At 45.6% G+C, this 23,262-nt stretch overlaps 1 protein-coding gene across 1 annotated transcript in view; it reads left to right on the top strand.

Annotated features, from left to right (window-relative positions):
- The first annotated feature begins 8,454 nt into the window (after positions 1-8,454).
- The window catches only part of LOC141229129 (organic solute transporter subunit alpha-like), a 68,221-nt gene continuing 53,413 nt past the window's right edge, over positions 8,455-23,262 (top strand). Inside the window, exon 1 of the mRNA XM_073667412.1 lies at positions 8,455-8,876. Within this exon, the coding sequence (XP_073523513.1) occupies positions 8,756-8,876 (121 nt within the window). The 5' untranslated portion in view covers positions 8,455-8,755. The remainder of the gene's footprint in view (positions 8,877-23,262) is intronic.

The raw sequence follows: 23,262 nt of genomic DNA, 5'->3' as shown, positions 1-23,262 counted from the left end.
AGCAAAAATCCAGTGTTCTTTGAGCTCGCGGAGACTCTTCACTTACCCCAAAATGCAGTGGGAATATGCAAATTATCTCCACAGGACTCCTCCCCTGGTTTACCGATGTCCTCTTTTCAGCTTCAACAGCAAAAATCCAGTGTTCTTTGAGCTCGCGGAGACTCTTCACTTACCCCAAAATGCAGTGGGAATATGCAAATTATCTCCTCAGGACTCCTCCCCTGGAGGAGAAAATGATGACCTGCCAATCACGCTGGCTGTTGCGGGTAAAGAGGTGGCAGGTCTGCGCCCCAAAACAGGTGTGACTGCTGTCCCCCCAGTCACAGAGGATGAAGAGGCCGCGGATGCACAAAATATGGCAGACGGTGGTTGGCCCGGCCGGCTAGGCCGCATTGTAGCACACTGAGCTTCCCAATGCAACTTATGCTTCATGTCCATGTGCCGGTTCATGCATGAAGTACTCAAACTATGTATTTTTTGGCCTCTACTTAGCTTTTGCTGACAAATGTTACAGATAACACGAGTTGGGTCATCTTTATCGATCTGAAAAAATGCCCAGGCTATGCAAGGCTTAGCACCCATGCGACCTGAAGAGCCACCACGACTTGTGGTGAGAGGCAGAGTTGTATTTGAGGATGCAGTTGTTGACGTGCTTCCAGTACTACGTCTCTGTCCAGGAAGGCGCAACCTGACCTCGTCGTCACTAGCATCTTCCTCCACCTCCTCTGCTGACCTCATCTCTTGGCTGACTGTGGGTTGACAGTAAGTGGGATCTCCAACCTCATCATCATCACCCTGTGCGTTATCACACCCGTCGTCCTCAGAGCCAACTTGTTCCTGCCCTGACAAAAAACTAAAGTTGTCGCTCCAATCAGGTATTTGAGTCTTATCATCGTCTTCCTCATTGTCTCCACCAACAGGAGTTACAGTTTGGGAATGAGGGTCTACATTATGGTCAGAACCTTCTGCGTCTGGTCCTGGATCCGACTCATAAAGATTCTGGGCATCAGTGCAGATCATTTCCTCGTCTGGATTCACAGAAGCGCTGGAGTCGACCTCTGATTCCCAGGCTATAGTATGAGTAAACAGCTCTGCAGACTCAACCATCTGTTCTACCTCATACTCAGACGGGCAGCTGGAGATTTGGGAGCTGTGAGGAAGCAAGTGCGATTGGGGTGACACCTTTGAGGACTGGAGTATTTGTGATGTTGAAGTTGATGTGGAGGAGAGCCCACTTAAAGGAGCACTTGATATCCGTTGAAGCACCTGCTGTTTTTGTGCCTCATCTGGAATTTGTAGCGATTGGAGTGGCCGTAAGAAAGGGATCTTATCACATTGTCCGCTAAAAGAAGTAGACATTTTAGTTTGGCTGGAAGATGGTCTTTCTTCTGCAGATGTTACTGTTGCTTTAACACCTACCCCACGGACACAACCTTTTTTCCCCTTCCCAACACGCCTATTCCCCTTTCCACCAGCAGCAGGCCTTTTTCCACTCATTTTGGTGGTTAACTAATTCACAACTCTGGAGTTGTTTGCACAAAAAAACAATGGATGGGAACCGAGCAGAGCTGAGTGGCCAAACTGTGGTATTAGGCCAAAACTATTGGCTGGGTTAGATGCAGAAAAAAATTATATTCAATTTGCAACCTGATGGAGGTCAGTATAGATGGACTAATAGAACAAGTCCCACACACAGCTAGAAGCCCAAATATTTTTTCAGAGGTAGATGCAGAAAATTTTTTTATTCAGTTTGCAACCTGATGGAGGTCTGTATAGATGGATTAACAGAACAAGTCCCACACACAGCTACAATCCCAATATTTTTTCAGAGGTAGATGCAGAAAAAAAATATATTCAGTTTGCAACCTGATGGAGGTCAGTATAGATGGACTAATAGAGAAAGTCCCACACACTGCTAGAAGGCCAAATATTTTTTCAGAGCTAGATGCAGACAAAAAATTATTTTGAATTTGCAACCTGATGGAGGTCAGTATAGGTGGACTAATAGAACAAGTCCCACACACTGCTAGAAGGCCAAATATTTTTTCAGAGCTAGATGCAGAAAAAAATTATATTCAGTTTGCAACCTGATGGAGGTCTGTATAGATGGATTAATAGAACAAGTCCCACACACAGCTAGAAGCCCAAATATTTTTTCAGAGGTAGATGCAGATAAAAATTATTTTTAATTTGCAACCTGATGGAGGTCAGTATAGATGGACTAATAGAGAAAGTCCCACACACTGCTAGAAGGCCAAATATTTTTTCAGAGCTAGATGCAGATAAAAATTATATTCAATTTGCAACCTGATGGAGGTCAGTATAGATGGACTAATAGAACAAGTCCCACACACAGCTAGAAGCCCAAATATTTTTTCAGAGGTAGATGCAGAAAAATTTTTTATTCAGTTTGCAACCTGATGGAGGTCTGTATAGATGGATTAATAGAACAAGTCCCACACACAGCTACAATCCCAATATTTTTTCAGAGGTAGATGCAGAAAAAAAATATATTCAGTTTGCAACCTGATGGAGGTCAGTATAGATGGACTAATAGAGAAAGTCCCACACACTGCTAGAAGGCCAAATATTTTTTCAGAGCTAGATGCAGACAAAAAATTATTTTGAATTTGCAACCTGATGGAGGTCAGTATAGGTGGACTAATAGAACAAGTCCCACACACTGCTAGAAGGCCAAATATTTTTTCAGAGCTAGATGCAGAAAAAAATTATATTCAGTTTGCAACCTGATGGAGGTCTGTATAGATGGATTAATAGAACAAGTCCCACACACAGCTAGAAGCCCAAATATTTTTTCAGAGGTAGATGCAGATAAAAATTATTTTTAATTTGCAACCTGATGGAGGTCAGTATAGATGGACTAATAGAGAAAGTCCCACACACTGCTAGAAGGCCAAATATTTTTTCAGAGCTAGATGCAGATAAAAATTATATTCAATTTGCAACCTGATGGAGGTCAGTATAGATGGACTAATAGAACAAGTCCCACACACAGCTAGAAGCCCAAATATTTTTTCAGAGGTAGATGCAGAAAATTTTTTTATTCAGTTTGCAACCTGATGGAGGTCTGTATAGATGGATTAATAGAACAAGTCCCACACACAGCTACAATCCCAATATTTTTTCAGAGGTAGATGCAGAAAAAAAATATATTCAGTTTGCAACCTGATGGAGGTCAGTATAGATGGACTAATAGAGAAAGTCCCACACACTGCTAGAAGGCCAAATATTTTTTCAGAGCTAGATGCAGACAAAAAATTATTTTGAATTTGCAACCTGATGGAGGTCAGTATAGGTGGACTAATAGAACAAGTCCCACACACTGCTAGAAGGCCAAATATTTTTTCAGAGCTAGATGCAGAAAAAAATTATATTCAGTTTGCAACCTGATGGAGGTCTGTATAGATAGATTAATAGAACAAGTCCCACACACAGCTAGAAGCCCAAATATTTTTTCAGAGGTAGATGCAGATAAAAATTATTTTTAATTTGCAACCTGATGGAGGTCAGTATAGATGGACTAATAGAGAAAGTCCCACAGACTGCTAGAAGGCCAAATATTTTTTCAGAGCTAGATGCAGATAAAAATTATATTCAATTTGCAACCTGATGGAGGTCAGTATAGATGGACTAATAGAACAAGTCCCACACACAGCTAGAAGCCCAAATATTTTTTCAGAGGTACTGTAGATGCAGATAAAAATTATTTTTAATTTGCAACCTGATGGAGGTCAGTATAGATGGACTAATACAACAAGTCCCACACACAGCTAGAAGCCCAATATTTTTTCAGAGGTAGATGCAGAAAAAAATATATTCAGTTTGCAACCTGATGGAGGTCAGTATAGATGGAGTAATAGAACAAGTCCCACACACAGCTAGAAGCCCAAATATTTTTTCAGAGCTAGATGCAGATAAAAATTATTTTTAATTTGCAACCTGATGGAGGTCAGTATAGATGGACTAATAGAGAAAGTCCCACACACTGCTAGAAGGCCAAATATTTTTTCAGAGGTAGATGCCGAAAAAAAATATATTCAGTTTGCAACCTGATGGAGGTCAGTATAGATGGACTAATAGAGAAAGTCCCACACACTGCTAGAAGGCCAAATATTTTTTCAGAGCTAGATGCAGACAAAAAATGATTTTGAATTTGCAACCTGATGGAGGTCAGTTTAGGTGGACTAATAGAACAAGTCCCACACACTGCTAGAAGGCCAAATATTTTTTCAGAGCTAGATGCAGATAAAAATTAAATTCAATTTGCAACTTGATGGAGGTCAGTATAGATGGACTAATAGAACAAGTCCCACACACAGCTAGAAGCCCAAATATTTTTTCAGAGATACTGTAGATGCAGATAAAAATTATTTTTAATTTGCAACCTGATGGAGGTCAGTATAGATGGACTAATACAACAAGTCCCACACACAGCTAGAAGCCCAATATTTTTTCAGAGGTAGATGCAGAAAAAAATATATTCAGTTTGCAACCTGATGGAGGTCAGTATAGATGGACTAATAGAACAAGTCCCACACACAGCTAGAAGCCCAAATATTTTTTCAGAGGTAGATGCAGATAAAAATTATTTTTAATTTGCAACCTGATGGAGGTCAGTATAGATGGACTAATAGAGAAAGTCCCACACACTGCTAGAAGGCCAAATATTTTTTCAGAGCTAGATGCAGATAAAAATTATATTCAATTTGCAACCTGATGGAGGTCAGTATAGATGGACTAATAGAACAAGTCCCACACACAGCTAGAAGCCCAAATATTTTTTCAGAGGTACTGTAGATGCAGATAAAAATTATTTTTAATTTGCAACCTGATGGAGGTCAGTATAGATGGACTAATAGAGAAAGTCCCACACACTGCTAGAAGGCCAAATATTTTTTCAGAGCTAGATGCAGATAAAAATTATTTTTAATTTGCAACCTGATGGAGGTCAGTATAGATGGACTAATAGAGAAAGTCCCACACACTGCTAGAAGGCCAAATATTTTTTCAGAGCTAGATGCAGATAAAAATTATATTCAATTTGCAACCTGATGGAGGTCAGTATAGATGGACTAATAGAACAAGTCCCACACACAGCTAGAAGCCCAAATATTTTTTCAGAGGTACTGTAGATGCAAATAAAAATTATTTTTAATTTGCAACCTGATGGAGGTCAGTATAGATGGACTAATACAACAAGTCCCACACACAGCTAGAAGCCCAATATTTTTTCAGAGGTAGATGCAGAAAAAAATATATTCAGTTTGCAACCTGATGGATGTCAGTATAGATGGAGTAATAGAACAAGTCCCACACACAGCTAGAAGCCCAAATATTTTTTCAGAGGTAGATGCAGATAAAAATTATTTTTAATTTGCAACCTGATGGAGGTCAGTATAGATGGACTAATAGAGAAAGTCCCACACACTGCTAGAAGGCCAAATATTTTTTCAGAGCTAGATGCAGATAAAAATTATATTCAGTTTGCAACCTGATGGAGGTCAGTATAGATGGACTAATAGAGAAAGTCCCACACACTGCTAGAAGGCCAAATATTTTTTCAGAGCTAGATGCAGATAAAAATTATATTCAATTTGCAACCTGATGGAGGTCAGTATAGATGGACTAATAGAACAAGTCCCACACACAGCTAGAAGCCCAAATATTTTTTCAGAGGTACTGTAGATGCAGATAAAAATTATTTTTAATTTGCCACCTGATGGAGGTCAGTATAGATGGACTAATAGAGAAAGTCCCACACACTGCTAGAAGGCCAAATATTTTTTCAGAGGTAGATGCAGAAAAAAATATATTCAGTTTGCAACCTGATGGAGGTCAGTATAGATGGACTAATAGAGAAAGTCCCACACACTGCTAGAAGCCCAAATATTTTTTCAGAGGTAGATGCAGATAAAAATTATTTTTAATTTGCAACCTGATGGAGGTCAGTATAGATGGACTAATAGAGAAAGTCCCACACACTGCTAGAAGGCCAAATATTTTTTCAGAGCTAGATGCAGATAAACATTATATTCAGTTTGCAACCTGATGGAGGTCAGTATAGATGGACTAATAGAGAAAGTCCCACACACTGCTAGAAGGCCAAATATTTTTTCAGAGCTAGATGCAGATAAAAATTATATTCAATTTGCAACCTGATGGAGGTCAGTATAGATGGACTAATAGAACAAGTCCCACACACAGCTAGAAGCCCAAATATTTTTTCAGAGGTACTGTAGATGCAGATAAAAATTATTTTTAATTTGCCACCTGATGGAGGTCAGTATAGATGGACTAATAGAGAAAGTCCCACACACTGCTAGAAGGCCAAATATTTCTTCAGAGGTAGATGCAGAAAAAAATATATTCAGTTTGCAACCTGATGGAGGTCAGTATAGATGGACTAATAGAGAAAGTCCCACACACTGCTAGAAGGCCAAATATTTTTTCAGAGCTAGATGCAGACAAAAAATTATTTTGAATTTGCAACCTGATGGAGGTCAGTATAGGTGGACTAATAGAACAAGTCCCACACACTGCTAGAAGGCCAAATATTTTTTCAGAGGTAGATGCAGAAAAAAAATATATTCAGTTTGCAACCTGATGGAGGTCAGTATAGATGGACTAATAGAGAAAGTCCCACACACTGCTAGAAGGCCACATATTTTTTCAGAGGTAGATGCAGAAAAAAATATATTCAGTTTGCAACCTGATGGAGGTCTGTATAGATGGATTAATAGAACAAGTCCCACACACAGCTAGAAGCCCAATATTTTTTCAGAGGTAGATGCAGAAAAAAATATATTCAGTTTGCAACCTGATGGAGGTCAGTATAGATGGACTAATACAACAAGTCCCACACACAGCTAGAAGCCCAATATTTTTTCAGAGGTAGATGCAGAAAAAAATATATTCAGTTTGCAACCTGATGGAGGTCAGTATAGATGGACTAATAGAATGATGCTATGCCCAAAAGATTTTACTTCACTAGGTGCAGTAAAAAAATTGGTATTCTATACACAGGTGGTATATCTTGCAACACAGATAGGCTACTCCACTGACTAACACACTCTGCAATAGGCCAAAAAGGATTAGCTTTGCTAGATTCAGCCAAATGCTGTGAAAAAAACTTGCACAGCACTGGCACAGACCTGCCTGGCAAAAACTGATAGGAACTGATGTAACCTAGTCCTGAAAAGGACTCCAATTACAATTAGTCTTTACTCCCACAATCTATCTATTTAAGAGCACAGACCTGCCTGATAAAAGTCGTAGGAAATGCTGTAACCTAGTCCTTAAAAGGACTGCAATCACAACTATTCCCTACTCCCAAGCTATCTGTAGATTTGTGCGAAAATTGGCTTGAAATTAACAAGGTATAGCGCACACAGCAACAGCGGTGCCGTCTAACACGCAGCTGCAGCAGTGAGAAAATGGTGGCGACGGGGAAAATGGCTTGGTCTTATAGGGCAAGGACATGTGACATACACTGCCAATGACACATGCCCTTGCTTGTGTGAAAAAAAGCACTTCGCTCCGTGTGTGCGCTGCTGATAGGCTGACAGATTGCACCTCCCCACTGTAAATGCGGGAAAGAGAAAAAAAAATGGAGATCTTCATTGTTCCTGCAGAGATCCATCCCCTGCCCCTCCCCCCACCCCGCTGTACACTCAAACTGCGTATTAACATTAATTTTCATCATTACTGAGAAAAAATCCAGTTATGATTTTGGTGCACGAACAGTTATCGAACATAACCTCGAACAGCCGAATTTTTCTCAAATTGTTCGTGTTCGCCGACCGGCTCGAACACCGCCCAAAACAGCTCGAATTTGAGATTGGCGAACAGTTCGAGTAGAACAACGCTCATCTCTAGTCATTAAAGCAGTAAAACTGTATGTATTTACACACAAAAAGCATTAAAGATTAAAAAATCTTTATCCTAGAAAAAGAAGGTGCAAAAATCACTAAAATAGCATAAAAATATAAAATAATAGCCAATAGACGTGCTCATAAAAGTGTCTTATCATAATGATCTAACCTCTGGTATGAAGGGGTAAATACAGGGGTGGACATACCATTGGTGCAACCTGTGCAGCCACACAGGGCCCATGAGGTAAGGGGCCCACTTTCACCCCCAAAGCAAGTGGAATGGTGCATTATAATGATTTATTGGACTGCAAAGGGCCCATACATTGTTCTGCCTCTTCTGTCTGTGTCCACCCCAGGGTAAATATATGCCTTTTTGTTGCTGTAAGGTGGGATTTTAGTGAAGTCAAAATAGAGAAAAAAGTAAAAGTGAAGAAGTGATCGGAGTCCCCCTCGTGATTGTGTCTGTTACAACTTCTATTAGTGCTATTAAGTGAGTCAGATACAACCCAAGTTTGTGTATTACACCTGGATAACTGATTTACAGCCTCCTTTTATCTCCTCTGGTTGATGTTTAGCTGAACTTGCCTTGGCTTTAAGACTCATACAGCCAAGTATAAGAAGCTCAGAGCAGCAGAAGCAGAATCCGCCCCAACTTGGGAAAACTTTTTTTTTCATTATTTCTTTAGCAGATCTGCCTGTTGTACAACACAGACTTCCTCAGGAGACAAAGAGAAGTCAGAGCAGCATTGTCTTATTGTCAGACGTCTCACAGAAGAGAACTCTGGACTGTCAGATATAGCACGAGAAAGGCGAGGAGCAAGAAGGAGAAACCAGTCAAGTATCTCCAGCAAGTGGAGGACAAAATGGATTTAACAAAAGCAACCCCAGCAGTGACACCAACGGAGACTCCAAATGTAACGCAACCGCTGTTCAACCCAATCTGTAGGAGCAGACAGGCACCATATGCACATGAAATTATTGCACGTAAGTACAGTTAATTTCATTTTAATGAGATTTTAGGTATAGTACACGCAATATCTAGATGTAATTTTAGAACTGACATTTAATAGACGTTTAATCCAGACAAACAGGATTTGGAGTCACATTATATTTGTGTTACCACGAGGTGACCCTATCACTGTTCTTAAGGATATTCCATTCTCACAAGGATACAAATGACTATATCAGTAGATGAGTCAGTGAGACGAGCAGATAAGTTTATCTCAGCTGAAGACAGTTCATACGTGCGCACATGACTGCACAATTAATATAGGCATGGAAACTGAAAATCCCTTTACACTCTAGTTTCATTTATGTATCATGCTTTTTTTTCCTTCTTCCGTGTCTGGATTATTGGAAGAAGGAGAAAAGTCTCTGTTCCTAATTTTGTGTCATGTACATGGAGTCTTACAAGAAGAGCTTGCTGATTCTCTTCCGAGAGAATCAGGCCGATTATGCTAAGGACACTTGGCTCAAACTCTGTTAGGCTGCGTGTCCACGTTGCGGATTACAAGCGTTTTTGATGCGGATTTTCCGCAGCGTAAACGCTTGTAAAACGCTTGTTAATCCGCACCCCATGGTCCCCAATGAGAATCCACAAGTTCTATGCCCATGCTGCGGATTTTTCCGCAGCGTTTATGCTGCGTTCAAAAATCCGCAGCATGTTCATTAATTTTGCGTTTCCGCATGCGGAATTGCCTTATTCAATGCATGAAAAAACGCAAGGCAATTCCGCATGTCGAAAACGCGTGAAAAACGCGCGATAAACGCGTGCGGAATTCCGCATGCGTTTTTACGGGAGAGGACATGCGGAAATGAAGCAGAAATTTTCTGCTTCATTTCCGCAACGTGGGCACATAGCCTTAGAGTGTTAGCCAAGTGTGAGTTTACTGTGAGTCGATTCTCTCGCATGAGAATAATGTAGCACAGGTGTGGAGAAGATGGAGAACTTAATTTCTCCATCTTCTCCATTGTCTGTGTCCATGTATATCATACAGCACTGGAATGACATCCAAGCGTAGTCCAATGTTTTACAAGCACCCATAGACTTGAATGGGTGCGCGTGATCTGATTTGCGGAGCCACTCGCAGCATGCTGCGATTTTTTTCCACAGATCAATTTGGCATGAAAAAAAGATCTGCACTGCCACATTCTATAACATTGGGCCGAGTGCTATCCGATAAAACATCAGATAGCACTCGGCCGATGTATACGCTCGTGTGAACAAACCCTCAGACTTGTGTTCAAATGAGTGAGACCCTGTGGAATATGCTTTATTTGTCATCACTTTTTAGGAACCTATTAGTGATGAGCGAGCGTGCTCGTTTAACCCTTTCACTGAGCATGCTCGAGTGCTTACCGAGTAGCTTCGGCGTGCTCGTATATTATGTTCGAGTCCCTGCGTCTGCATGATTTACAACTGTAAGACAGCCTGAACACATGCTTGTTTGTTAGGGAATCCTCACATGTGGTTAGGCTGTCTTACAGCTGTAAATCATGCAGACACAGGGACTCTAACATAATATACAAGCACGCCGAAGCTACTCGGTAAGCACAAGAGCATGCTTGGTGAAAGGGTTAAACTAGCACGCTCGCTCATAGCTAGAACCTATATATAATCATCCCCTATGTAATAGCTTAAACTGTAGAAAAGAGGAATATGTATCAGTGTTGGTTCATATATGAGATATGCCTCAAAGTTGAACGACATCCTTTATTTGAAAGATACAAAAGCTTCCTTTTCAAGGGGATCTATCCAGATTATGATATACGGTAGTTTATGAAATCTGAAATTGCTAACAATACAAATGTAAATATAACGTGAAATATATTTTTATTTTTTGATAATTTTCACAATGTGAGAGTTGGAAGCACAAATCATAATCAAAATTATCATTTAGTAGCTATTTTTCTGTTGGTTCCTTACCAATCTATTGCAATTACGATTCCACTAGAGACCAGGAAGAAGTAAGAAAAACAAGGGGTGAATTGTTTAATTGTGTATTTTTATGAATAATACTTATATACACTGACCATACATATGCGATTAATATCAGTATATCTCACTAACTGTAACGTGTATGGGCCAAACTGACTATGACTTTTATTTTTATTTTTTCCCTTTTTTTTGACTATGTTGCTAATATAATAATGTTTTAATATACTCACCTCCTTCCTGCGGATGCTGGATTTTCCTATTTTGCTGCAAACTGACTATCCCATAACATCCACCATCACTGGAAACACGGATCGGAAATTAGGGGTTTCCAACATAAGTGTGGTCAAAAATTTACGCTGTGTGCATGTCTGTGGGATTTGGGAGGATCACTGTAAGTCGGAATGAATACTTGGCTGGTAGCTATTTTATCAAATAGTCAGACATTAGAATAACAACCTGGTGTGCATAACAGCCCCTTGATTCTTTCACTAATAGGCAAAACCTAAAGCTCATTCTTTTCGAAGAAAAATCTGTAATAGACACCAAACTTTTATGACTTATTAAATAGGGTTGTCTGATCAAAATATATTGATGACCTCTCTGATAAGACAATATCAGAATGGCTATGAATAAGGAAGTTTACTTCCGAAACGCGTCAGATGTTTGAGGATCTATGTTTAGTGGTTTTTGCACGTATGGAATAAAGTTACAATAAACACTGAGTTTTCTCTTACTTGATCAGATCATTGATGGTACCAGCTACAACAGAGGCTCGATGTAAACACATGGAAAGAATAGGAGCTGTTCGACAGTACTCAGCAGAGGCCACTACACATTGAATGGAGAATATAGTGCAGCTCCATTACATGTGTTAGCATCCAGCTGCTGCTGGAGCCTGTAACATTTGATCAGTGGGGGGTGTCGGTTGTTTGACCCCCACTAATCTGATAACCTAAGGATAGGTCATCAATATATTTGTTTGCCCAGACAACCCCTTTAATAGTACTGATAGCCTCTTTTGTTGTAGAGGGGCCGGGAACTCTTCTAAACAATTGTTCTACCTGTTCTCGTATGTGTGACTTCGGATTGATAGAGAGGAATCTGACTAAAGAATAAATGTGATCTCATTCTGTCAATAAGATCTATAGCATTTTACATCTATATAACAGTAATTTTCTTACAGTGTATTCAATATCAGTATGTATGGTCGTTAATACTAAAATTTGTACATTATACAAACTGCCATATTTCATTGGTTATTACTGCAAGTGCGGAACAGAAAGGATGTGTGATAACGTATCCCTAGGACATCAGTATTTGTCTAATATTAATGTCCAAATCTCAAAACCCTTGTTGATCAGCAAAATCTTTAGAATTACTATGTCAAACATTTCCTAAAACTGTACCAAGTCTTTACCTAGATTGCACAAAAAGTGATTACAGTTTGGAGCTTCTCAATTGCATTTCCAATTAGTAGGGTTTAGTGTAAGTGCACAGATGGAAAGCAATAAATTTGGGAGCTGTGCATCCTACATTTATAGAGGATGTCTGATTTAGAAAACGCATTTGCCAGTACTATTTTAGGATGTTGACAAAGCGATCTCTTCTATGTGATCTCAAGTTACAAGGAGCATCTCTCACCATAGGACCCAGCATTTCTATACATTACACAGGCATTGATTGAATTCAATGGCAATCAGATAATGCTTCATTTCCCCAGTGTAGGTGTAAAAAGGTAACTAAAACACTTGCTCACATTCCTCCACAGATTACAGCAGATAACTAATATTCCCGGTAGCACCATAAACTGTTATTAGCCTAATTCCATATTCAAAGAACAAGTTCAGCAAAAGGATGATGTGCCACCCTGAAGAGTAGGGGAAAGAATATGGCTATACATTTTTTCACCCCATGTACATGTCTGAAAATACTGTGATTAAAGATGGCTAGAAGGGGTTACTGTCACGCAGGGTGTAGGAAAGACTAAGTGCAACATGAAGAGAAGAGGGGAAGGGAGCCCAGAAACTAGGGAAAGGGGGAGTGGAGACCTCCTGGGCTGATCTGATATCACCCTGTCTCCCCTAACGTCCCTATATTGGTTCTTCACCAGTCGCCGCACAGGAACCTAAACCCTGTATTTCCCTAGAGCTTGGCCCTGGATAGGGAAGGAAGGGGTGAGCACTAGTCAGTCCCCACTAACAACTAAAGACAACAAGGGAGACAAACACGGGGGAAAGTAACTTAGCTTGAGTCGATTTAAGAGAGATTAAACCAAACATCCTCCTAGGCACCAGAGAGGAAGTAAGCAGACTGCAATAGCTCCAAGCCTTCACAAGGGAATATGTGAATATCACCGGCACCTCCCTATAGCAAACAGAAAGTATTTAAACACCCAAGCCTGGGTGTCAATTAGCAGGAAGGAGGTAGCCACTGGGTCCTAGAGTGAGACAGATCTAAGAAGGTGTCTGTAATGCCAAACAAAGAGATCTTCTGCAACCAACTGCAGGGCAACTGTCTGTCACATCTGACACACCCATGACAGTTATGCGATCACCCAATGACCTCTGTAACTCCCACTATATTACTGTACATCGGAGCTCCCAGCCACTTGGCTGTGCAGGACTGCGGCCGTCGCCCCATGAATGGAGTCATGATGCAGCTGAGAGCATTCCTGTGTAGAGTACAAAATGTGCTGAAGCCCATCATACTCAGGATTAGTGGGGTTCCCAAAAGTCAGACCCTCAGCATTAATGAGAGATATCTCCAGCTGATAAAACACTTATTGTATTGAAATAGCAAAATACAGCCCAGTAAGTGACACATCACTGGAATCAGGCTCTCTGCTCAAACATTATGCTGCTCTCAGATTACATAGCAAAAATCTCCTGACAGATTCCCATTAAGAGGCATATGCAACTTAATTAATCAGGCTCATCTTACAAGTGGCATGCGCCTTGCCAGAAATCTTACTCCGGTCACAGACTGAAATAAGATTTCTGGTGTAATTTAAGCCAAGTCTGGTAATGAATGCAATAGGCAGGCATTGTCAGCCCCTGTCTGGCTCCAGCACCACCAATTTTGCTGAAGCTGGCTGGGACTGGTGTGAAATTAACAAAATATTTGCACAGCTTTATCTTGCACAAAAATGTTGCCTCTTTTTCAAGTGTTTTATGCCAGAAAAAAATTGTCTTAAATGCTTTTAGGTATTTGCCCATTAGAGTGCATTTGCATAAGCCAATTTTAGGCCGATAAACAAGCGCCGATGGACTATATTCAAGTCATTTGTCACTTGTTTACTAGTGTCTTTACACAGGCTGATAAAAAATAATGAGGCTAGAACAATCGCTAATAGCTCCTTCTGTCTCCATATAGTATCGTGTGATTGGCAGCAAATCTCCTGTTTACATCGGGTGGTGCATTGCCGAAAACAATGATTTTTGTTCCAGCATAAATGGCCCAATTACCAGATGCGTGAGCGTAAGCACAAACACTCATCTGTAGTGTCAGTATTTTTAAACACACACTATATGTTACACACACACACTATATGTTACACACACACACTATATGTTACACATGCATGGTATATTGCACACGCACTCCATGTTAAACAAACACTCCATTTTACACACATTGCATATTACACACACACACACTGTATGTTACAAACCCTGCATGTTACATAAAAAACACACTGCATTTTGCACACATAGGCACACTGCATGTTACATACACAAGTTACATACACACTGCATATTACAAACTCACACTACATGTTATATACATACTGCATGTTACAATCACTGCGTCTTACACACATACTGCATGTTACACATGCATATGTGACGCCCAGCTGCGCTTGGTACCTAGAAGAGTGCATTGATGGATTCCTGCACAAGAGGTCCCCACAACATTCACACATCTCCACCTTCCACCTCAGACCACCAGAGGGAGCCCATTAGTGAGATAAAGAGGGAAGGTGGAGCTAGGTAGTTGAGTCAGAGTCTAGCAGTCAGTTGGTCTAGACTGGAGTCGACAGAGAACCAAGTCTGTTGAGAGAGTTCCTGCAGTAGAGAAGCCTGCAGTGGAGCACAGTCAAGACTCAGTGTAGCTCAGAGAAGTGAGCTTTAGGTGTGCCGGCGCCATAAGATCGGTGAAGCGCGGCAAGCTGCCGTTAGTGTGAGTAGCCTAGTGAGGGCCCGAGTAGGCCGAAGGCGAGTGGAGATGACTCGCCCCCTGGGCCGTGGGGCACTCGGATCCGGGCAATAGGGAGACGATGGGGGTAGTAGTGGCGACCCGGTTCCGTGGCTCAGGGTGGTCAGGCCAATGGTAGTCTGCTATGTTCTGCTGATAATGTCCGACTACGCCACCCGTGGATTTGCGGTCATTAGGAACCGCCGCTGCAGGGCAGACCGCTGGGGCTGATGATATATGCAGCTGGGATGGTGTGACTCCCCACGGGAAGAGTGCGGCCCCAGGGCAGTATAGTGGATGGTGGGAGTGATGGTGGTGAGAGTCCCAGTACTGGTAGTGCTGGAGGCGCGAAGGAGCACACAGACAATAGGTTGCAGTCCAGGGTCTTTACTGAAACAGGTAAACTGACCCATAAACAGTCCCAGCTAGGAGGGGACCTGGATGTCTGAGAGCAACGGGGAAATTGGCCCTGGTCAGGGTGAGGGTGTAGGCCTACCGTGCTTTCTGCGCTCCTTCTGGCTATCTCCTCGTTATAGGGTAACAGCCCACGTTTCCAAGCTTTCCGTGTATTCTCGCCTGTATGGCCTGCGACGTGGGTTCCTTTCTGCTCCCAGCCTTGTACGGCTTTACTGGTCCCTTCGGTTGTGGCAGGGCCTCCAGGCTTCTTAGGCCAAGGAATATACAGTCCCTTGCGGACTGGTTCTCTGCTGGAGGATGTAGAATCCTCCCAGCCTCAGACACCAAAGTCTGGTAAAGTCAGTCTCTTATCTGCCAAGACAGGCTTGCTTCGCCTCTTGTCTCTGGCTTGTGGCTCTCCTCCTGCCACACTTCCTCTTAGGTGCAGTGCAACTGTCTGTCCCTGCTCTGCTCTGGGACAAGTCTCAGTGCTGAGACAGGCCATCAAGTTCTCTCTAACCCTGCCCCCAGTACCAGCTTTTATAGGGGCAGCCAGCTCCCCCTACTGGCCTGAGACAGGAGGCATTGCATGCTAATGTTCCCCTGACTAGAGAACCTCCCCCTTGCTCTCAGACACAGCTTTATTACACTTTGTGGCATCCAGGCCAGGGTGACACATTCCCCCCTAGTGAAATTTAGTACTCCGGGACTAAACAATAAACAAAGACACTATGCATAACCATAAAACATTAATAGACAAACGACGCACAGATTGAGTTCTTAAGGTCACAGTGTGGCCTGTGACCGGGTGTCCATATCACCAACACAACGGGAAGCCTTAACCAGGTGGGGGTCTGTCCTACCCCAAGTCCTTCACAGTCTTAGTTCATTCCTGGGTTAGGCTCCGAAAGCAGTCCATACCATGTCCCGGTTATAAAAAGTCCATAACCTTTGAGTCCTTATGGTAGCTGCAAGAAACTGAAACACAGAATTACCAAACATGCATGTAACTTTGCAACCAATTCAACATTTGGCAACAGGGTTATTTACAATCTTAGTACACTCTATATTCTCCAGCGAGCGGGTATCTGCCCCTTCGTGCTTCTGGTTGACCTACGTAGCCCACTGTCTGGTGGTGGACCAACCTGGCTTTCCCCACTAGCGTTAGGGGTACAGCTACCAGCTGGGTGTACAGGTAGGGCAGGCAGCTGTCTGCGGGTCCTTTGGCTTACCGCAGGCATGGCAGGCTCACTGTCAGCAGAGGGTTGACTCTCCTGGGCTGCTGGTACAGGCTCTTCTGCCTCTGGAACCGCTTGCTCCTCTTCACCTTCCAGCTCTGGTGTTGGTTGTTGCTGTGCCGGTTGCAGGAAATGCAGGACAGGTACCACTATGGCATCATTTATGCGAGTCCAGGACTGAGGGAACTCTCCGAGAACGGTGCTGATCATTTCTTCCTTGTCCTCTGCGGGTTCAAGGTCACTCTGATCCTCTTCTGCACTACGGAGTTGCTCGGGGCACCTTTTGAGGTGGTCTCTGGAGACGACACTAGTGGTTTCTCCTCCGTCCTTGGTGATTACGCACACCTTTGGGTTGTCGTGGTCAGACTGCAGTACGGTGTAGGGTTCCCTTTCCCACTGGTCGTCCAACTTATGTAGCCTTCTCTTCCGCTTCAGGACTTGCTCACCAGGTTCTAGGGGACCAGCAGGGGCGTGTTGATTGAAGAGTTTTTCTTGCCTCTCTCTCACCTGGGCCAGGCTCTTATCCACACTCTCCTGTACCTTCTTGTACTGCAGTTGCCTTTCCGTATCCCAGTCCGCATCCGGGGAGGTGTCCTCAGGTATTAGGACTCCCATCTCCAGGTCTACGGGCAGCTTACCTGGTCTAGCTCGCATCAGGTAAGCCAGGGTGCAGTTTGTAGCATTCACCGGGATATTGTTGTATAGGTCTATCAGGTCCGGCAGTTTTTCTGGCCACAGGCTGCGTTCCTCCAGGGGCAACGTCTTCAGGAGATCAATGACTATATTGTTCATCTTCTCACACATCCCGTTAGTTTGGGGGTGGTAAGGCGTTGTACGAATCTTCTTACAGCCATAGAGGTTGCAGAACTCCTGGAAGATTTCAGCCTCGAACGCTGGACCCTGGTCTGCCAGGACCTGTTCCGGATACCCGTGTGGACGGCAGAAATATTGCTGGAAGGCTCTGGCCGCTGTTTGGGCTGTCAAGTCCTTTACCTGGACCACCACTAGAAAACGGGAATAGTGGTCCACGATTGTCAGGGCATAGATGTATCCAGACCGGCTTGGAGCCAATTTGACGTGGTCCAGAGCTACCAGCTCAAGAGGCTGCGTGGTGACAATGGGCCTCAAGGGTGTCTTCTGGCTGGTGCGGTCCTTCCTCCTCAGGTGACAAGGGCCACAGTCTCTGCACCACTTTTCTACAGCTCCTCTCATGCCGACCCAAAAGAACCTTCCTCTTAGCAGGAACTCCAGTTTCTTCCAACCGAAGTGTCCCGCTCAGTCATGGTAAGCCCCCAGGACCATATCTGCATCCCGCCTTGGGACCACGACTTGCCAGGTCAGCTCGTGCGTCCGGTGGTTAACAATCCTTCTGCACAACTTGCCTTCGTAGAGGAACAGCTTGCTCTTCTCCTTCCATAGCTGCTTGGCTTCCTCTGGGGCATCTGGATCTAGGCGGGCGTCTTCCCGTGTCAGCAGATCTTTCACCAGGCAGACTGCAGGGTCACTATCTTGGGTCTCGGCCCAGCTGTGGTGAGGTAGGGGATTGATCATCACAGTTGTTAGATCCTCCTCCTTCACGTGGTGAGAGTGTTGAGCGGCTCCATACTGGTGAAACGCGGGGAGTTCTACCTCCTCCAGCTCTTCTGGGTCTTCGTCGCCCTCAGGTAAGTGAGGCATTCTTGATAGGGCGTCCGCATTGGCATTGGTTTTGCCGGCCCGGTACTTGATCACGAAGTCATAGTTGGAGAGACGGGCCATCCACCGCTGTTCTAGGGCACCCAGTCTTGCATTGTCCAGGTGTGTCAACGGGTTGTTGTCCGTGTACACAGTGAACTTTGCGGAGGCCAGGTAATGCTTGAAGCGTTCCGTCATGACCCACACCACCGCCAAGAATTCTAGCTTGAAGGAGCTGTAATTCTCCGGGTTCCTCTCGGTGGGCCTCAGCTTCCGGCTGGCGTATGCGATCACCCGTTCTCTGCCCTGTTGGTTTTGGGACAGTACGGCTCCCAGTCCCACATTACTGGCGTCCGTGTGGAGAATAAAAGGCTGACCATAATCAGGGTAGGCCAGGATCTCATCCCCCGTGAGGGCCATCTTCAACTGGCAGAAGGACTCCTCTTCCGGTTTATCCCACTTGAAGGGTGGCTTTTGACTTCTGGACTTAGACTGTCCGATTAGGAGGTCCTGCATAGGAACTGCCATCCTAGTGAACCCGGGGATGAACCTTCGGTAGTAGCCTACCAACCCGAGAAACTGTCTCACCTCTTTGATGTTCGAGGGGCTTGGCCAGCTCTTGATTGCCGTGACCTTGTCAGGGTCGGGGGCCACTCCTTCCGCGCTTACCACGTGCCCTAGGTACTGGACCTTTGGTTTCAGCAGGTGACACTTCGATGGTTTCACCTTCAGGCCATAGCCTGCCAGGGCTTCGAACACCTCGGCCAGGTGCTTTAGGTGGTCCTCGTAGGTTTTCGTATAGACGATCACGTCGTCCAGGTAAAGGAGGACCGTCTCGAAGTTTCGGTGCCCTAGACAGCATTCCATCAGCCGCTGGAAGGTCCCTGGTGCGTTGCAGAGCCCGAAAGGCATACAGTTGAACTCACTCAGTCCCATCGGGGTGGTGAAGGCGGTCTTCTCCTTGTCAGCCTCTGCCACAGGAACCTGCCAGTACCCGCTAGTAAGGTCCAAAGTAGAAAAGAAGTTAGCTGATTTTAGTGCGGCTAAAGACTCTTCTATTCTAGGCAGCGGATATGCGTCTTTGTGGGTGATACGGTTGATTTGTCTATAGTCCACGCACATTCTCATGGTGCCGTCTTTCTTTTTGACCAGAACCAAGGGGGCTGCCCAGGGGCTACAGCTGTCTCTAATGACCCCAGCTTCTTTCATCTCTCTTAGCATGCCCTTTGCGTTCTGATAATGTGCAGCGGGTACAGGTCTGTGCCTCTCTTTTATTGGTGGGTGGCCCCCTGTGGGGATGTGGTGTTCTATCCCCTTTACTCTGCCGAAGTCTAACGGGTGCTTACTAAAGACTCTCTCGTACTCCCGTACCACCCGGTAGACTCCTTGTTTTTCGTGCAGGGGAGTGGAGTCAGCACCCACATGGAGTTTCTGGCACCAGTCCTCCTTTTGTTTCTGGGAGCCATTACCCTTCGCCTGTGGAGATGGAGGCAAGGGTTCCACGGCCCTGATAGCTTTGTGTTCGACAACAAACAGTTTGGCGGGTGTAGCGTACCTGGGTAAGTGTACTTCCCTCTCCCCAATGTTGAGGATGCGGACGGGCACCCTCCCATGACGGACATCAACCACCCCCCGGGCTGTCAAAATGGTGGGCCTGCTGTCCGAGTACACGGGTTCTACCATGGCTTGGTAGTCTCTACCTCTCAACCCGATTGCAGTCCGACACCAGATCATCATTTCACTTTTGGGAGGCATGGAAATGGGGAATGGGTCACTCAGTCTTACGCTACCGATCTCACCACCAGACAGTTCTACCAGCTGCCGTCTCATCAGGGCTTTTATCTCCTTGTTGAGGACTCTCTGTTGGCTGGAACTAGCATTCACCGCCACCTGTTGTAAGATTACAATTACCTCTGAAAGACAATTTTCAATTACATTAGTACCCACAGTTATTTTAGGGTGACTTTCACGACAGTCAATGTCCACAATAATTACTCCCTGTGCCGGCAGTTCAACTTTACCAATTTTAATGGTCATCTCCTTGAACCCCATCTGCGGCACGGGCAAGCCATTACTGGCGATGATGCTCAAGTTACTGTCTGGATACCGCGTGATATCAGCATCAGTCAATACTGCTTAAAAAGTACATAAGGGATAGTGGTTACTTGCGACCCAGTATCCAGTAAGGCGCTCATGGGGATACCGTCCAGCACCACGGGTAAAACCGGGCGCCCCCCAACGTACTTATTACGCCAATTGTAAGGGCCTGGTGATCTTATGCCTGGGGGTTGGCCCTCTGCCCCAGGTTGGACCCGTTTAAATTACAGTACCTGGAAATGTGTCCGGGCTGGTTGCATCGACGGCAAATGGGCTGTCCATCCTCTGCGTAGCGGTCTGTGGGCCTCCCTCGAAACGACGGGATCCTCCTCTGTCGACGCTATGGGACATCCTCCGGACTTGAAGCCAGCTCGATGGGTCTTGACGGGTCCACTTGCAACGCCTGGACGGTCCTGGTCAACGCCGCGACGCTCCTGGTCAGCTCCTGGACTTGGTGGAGCAGGTCTTTCGACGGGGCTTGGTTCAGGGCCTGTGCATCAGCCCCCACGGGATCCATAGAGGAGGGCGCCGCCTCCTGGTGGTAGGTGATAGCAGGGTGCCGGGGGTTTATAGCGCCACTGGTTGCGGATTCACGGAGCACCCTTATGGCCCTGTCCTTAAATTGGGCAAAGGTCAGGTCGGGGTTCTGAAAGAACATGAGGCGCAGTTGGGCCCTGTGGGCGCTAGACAGCAGACCTTCTATGAATTGTTCTGTTAGCAGCTTATCCGTTTCCTGCACACTGCCAGGGTCAGTTTGTTGAATAGCCCTCAAGGCTTCCTGCAGATTTAGGGCATAGTCTCTGATGCTGTCCTGTGCCCGCTGCTTACATCCATAGAACCTCATTTTAATCTCAGTGGAGGTACGTGTGTCAAAGGTACCCCGCAGCCGGGCCAGAATACCCTTCACAGTCCTTTTCTCCTCAGTGGGCCATGATTTTACCTCCCTTTGGGCTGCGCCAGTTAACTGCCCTGTTAGTATGCTGACCTTCTGTTCCTCTGTCAGGGGGTAAACCTGGAACAAACTGTACAGCCTTTCCTTAAAGTCAGTTAGGGCATGGGGCTCCCCTGAGTACTTGGGCAGCCAGGCCGCTCCAGGGATGTAGGGCAGGGAAAAGGGCATCACCGCTGTTGCCGCTGCGTTGGTGGTAGTGGGCGCCTCTGTGTCCGACATCTTCCTCCCCCCTAGTTAAGCGTGGCCTACCTTCCGACGATCCTCTTCTGTAGGCCGCGGCTCTGCTGCTGCTGCTCTGGACGAGGACCTTGCGTCGCGTCCTGATGATGTCAGCGTCGCTCTCTCTCCCTTCCAGGACCTTGCGCAGCGTCGGTGCGTGGGGCGGAGCTTCGGGTCTCGCGCGCTTTCGGCGTCCACGCCCCTCTTCTTCCCGCGCGGCGTCCTGAAGATGGCATCCGACGGCGGGAAAACGACTTCGGATGGCGGGAAAACAGCTGAAGATGGCGGGAACCGACTGAAGATGGCGGGAAACGGCTCCGGATGGCGGGAACCTTCACCACGGCAGGTATGACAGTCTTTTGAAGGCACGCAGTACCCGGTGGTTGCGGGCACGAAATCCTGCCGACTACGCCAAAGCTGACTCGCCCCCTGGGCCGTGGGGCACTCGGATCCGGGCAATAGGGATCGATGGGAGTAGTAGTGGCAACCCGGTTCCGTGGCTCAGGGTGGTCAGGCCAGTGGTAGTCCATTATGTGCTGTTATGTCCAACTACGCCACCCGTGGATTGCGGTTATTAGGAACCGCCGCTGCATGCAGACCGCTGGGGCTGATGAGGTGTGCAGCTAGGGTAGTGTGACTCCCCACGGGAAGAGTGCGGCCCCAGGGCAGTATAATGGATGTTGGGAGTGATGGTGGTGAGAGTCCCAGTACCGGTAGTGCTGGAGGCGCGAAGGAGCACACAGACAATAGGTTGCAGTCCAGGGTCTTTACTGAAACAGGTAAACTGACCCATAAACAGTCCCAGCTAGGAGGGGACCTGGATGTCTGAGAGCAATGGGGAAATTGGCCCTGGTCAGGGTGAGGGTGTAGGCCTACCGTGCTTTCTGCGCTCCTTCTGGCTATCTCCTCGTTATAGGGTAACAGCCCACGTTTCCAAGCTTTCCGTGTATTCTCGCCTGTATGGCCTGCTACGTGGGTTCCTTTCTGCTCCCAGCCTTGTACGGCTTTACTGGTCCCTTCGGTTGTGGCAGGGCCTCCAGGCTTCTTATGCCAAGGAATATACAGTCCCTTGCGGACTGGTTCTCTGCTGGAGGATGTAGAATCCTCCCAGCCTCAGACACCAAAGTCTGGTAAAGTCAGTCTCTTATCTGCCAAGACAGACTTGCTTCGCCTCTTGTCTCTGGCTTGTGGCTCTCCTCCTGCCACACTTCCTCTTAGGTGCAGTGCAACTGTCTGTCCCTGCTCTGCTCTGGGACAAGTCTCAGTGCTGAGACAGGCCATCAAGTTCTCTCTAACCCTGCCCCCAGTACCAGCTTTTATAGGGGCAGCCAGCTCCCCCTACTGGCCTGAGACAGGAGGCATTGCATGCTAATGTTCCCCTGACTAGAGAACCTCCCCCTTGCTCTCAGACACAGCTTTATTACACTTTGTGGCATCCAGGCCAGGGTGACACAGAGAGTTAGTACATAGGGGGCAGAGGAGCTTAACTTGCTCACCCCGAAGAATTTACTGGACACCGGGTCCGAAGCTTACCGTGATCTCTATGACCCAGTAAGATATAACGGGAATCCCTGGAGAACTACAAGTCCCAGTATCGCTAAAGTGCTGATACTTAACAGAGCCTGGAGACACATAGGCCCCGCAAGCAGAGGAGCGTGTACT

Source organism: Phyllobates terribilis, unplaced genomic scaffold (genome assembly GCF_046119375.1).
Source record: "Phyllobates terribilis strain yellow unplaced genomic scaffold, ASM4611937v1 Scaffold_2__4_contigs__length_985480577, whole genome shotgun sequence".
Lineage (NCBI taxonomy): Eukaryota > Metazoa > Chordata > Amphibia > Anura > Dendrobatidae > Phyllobates > Phyllobates terribilis.
Note: the sequence above shows the minus strand (reverse complement) of the source record. Positions and strands in the feature narration are given on the sequence as shown.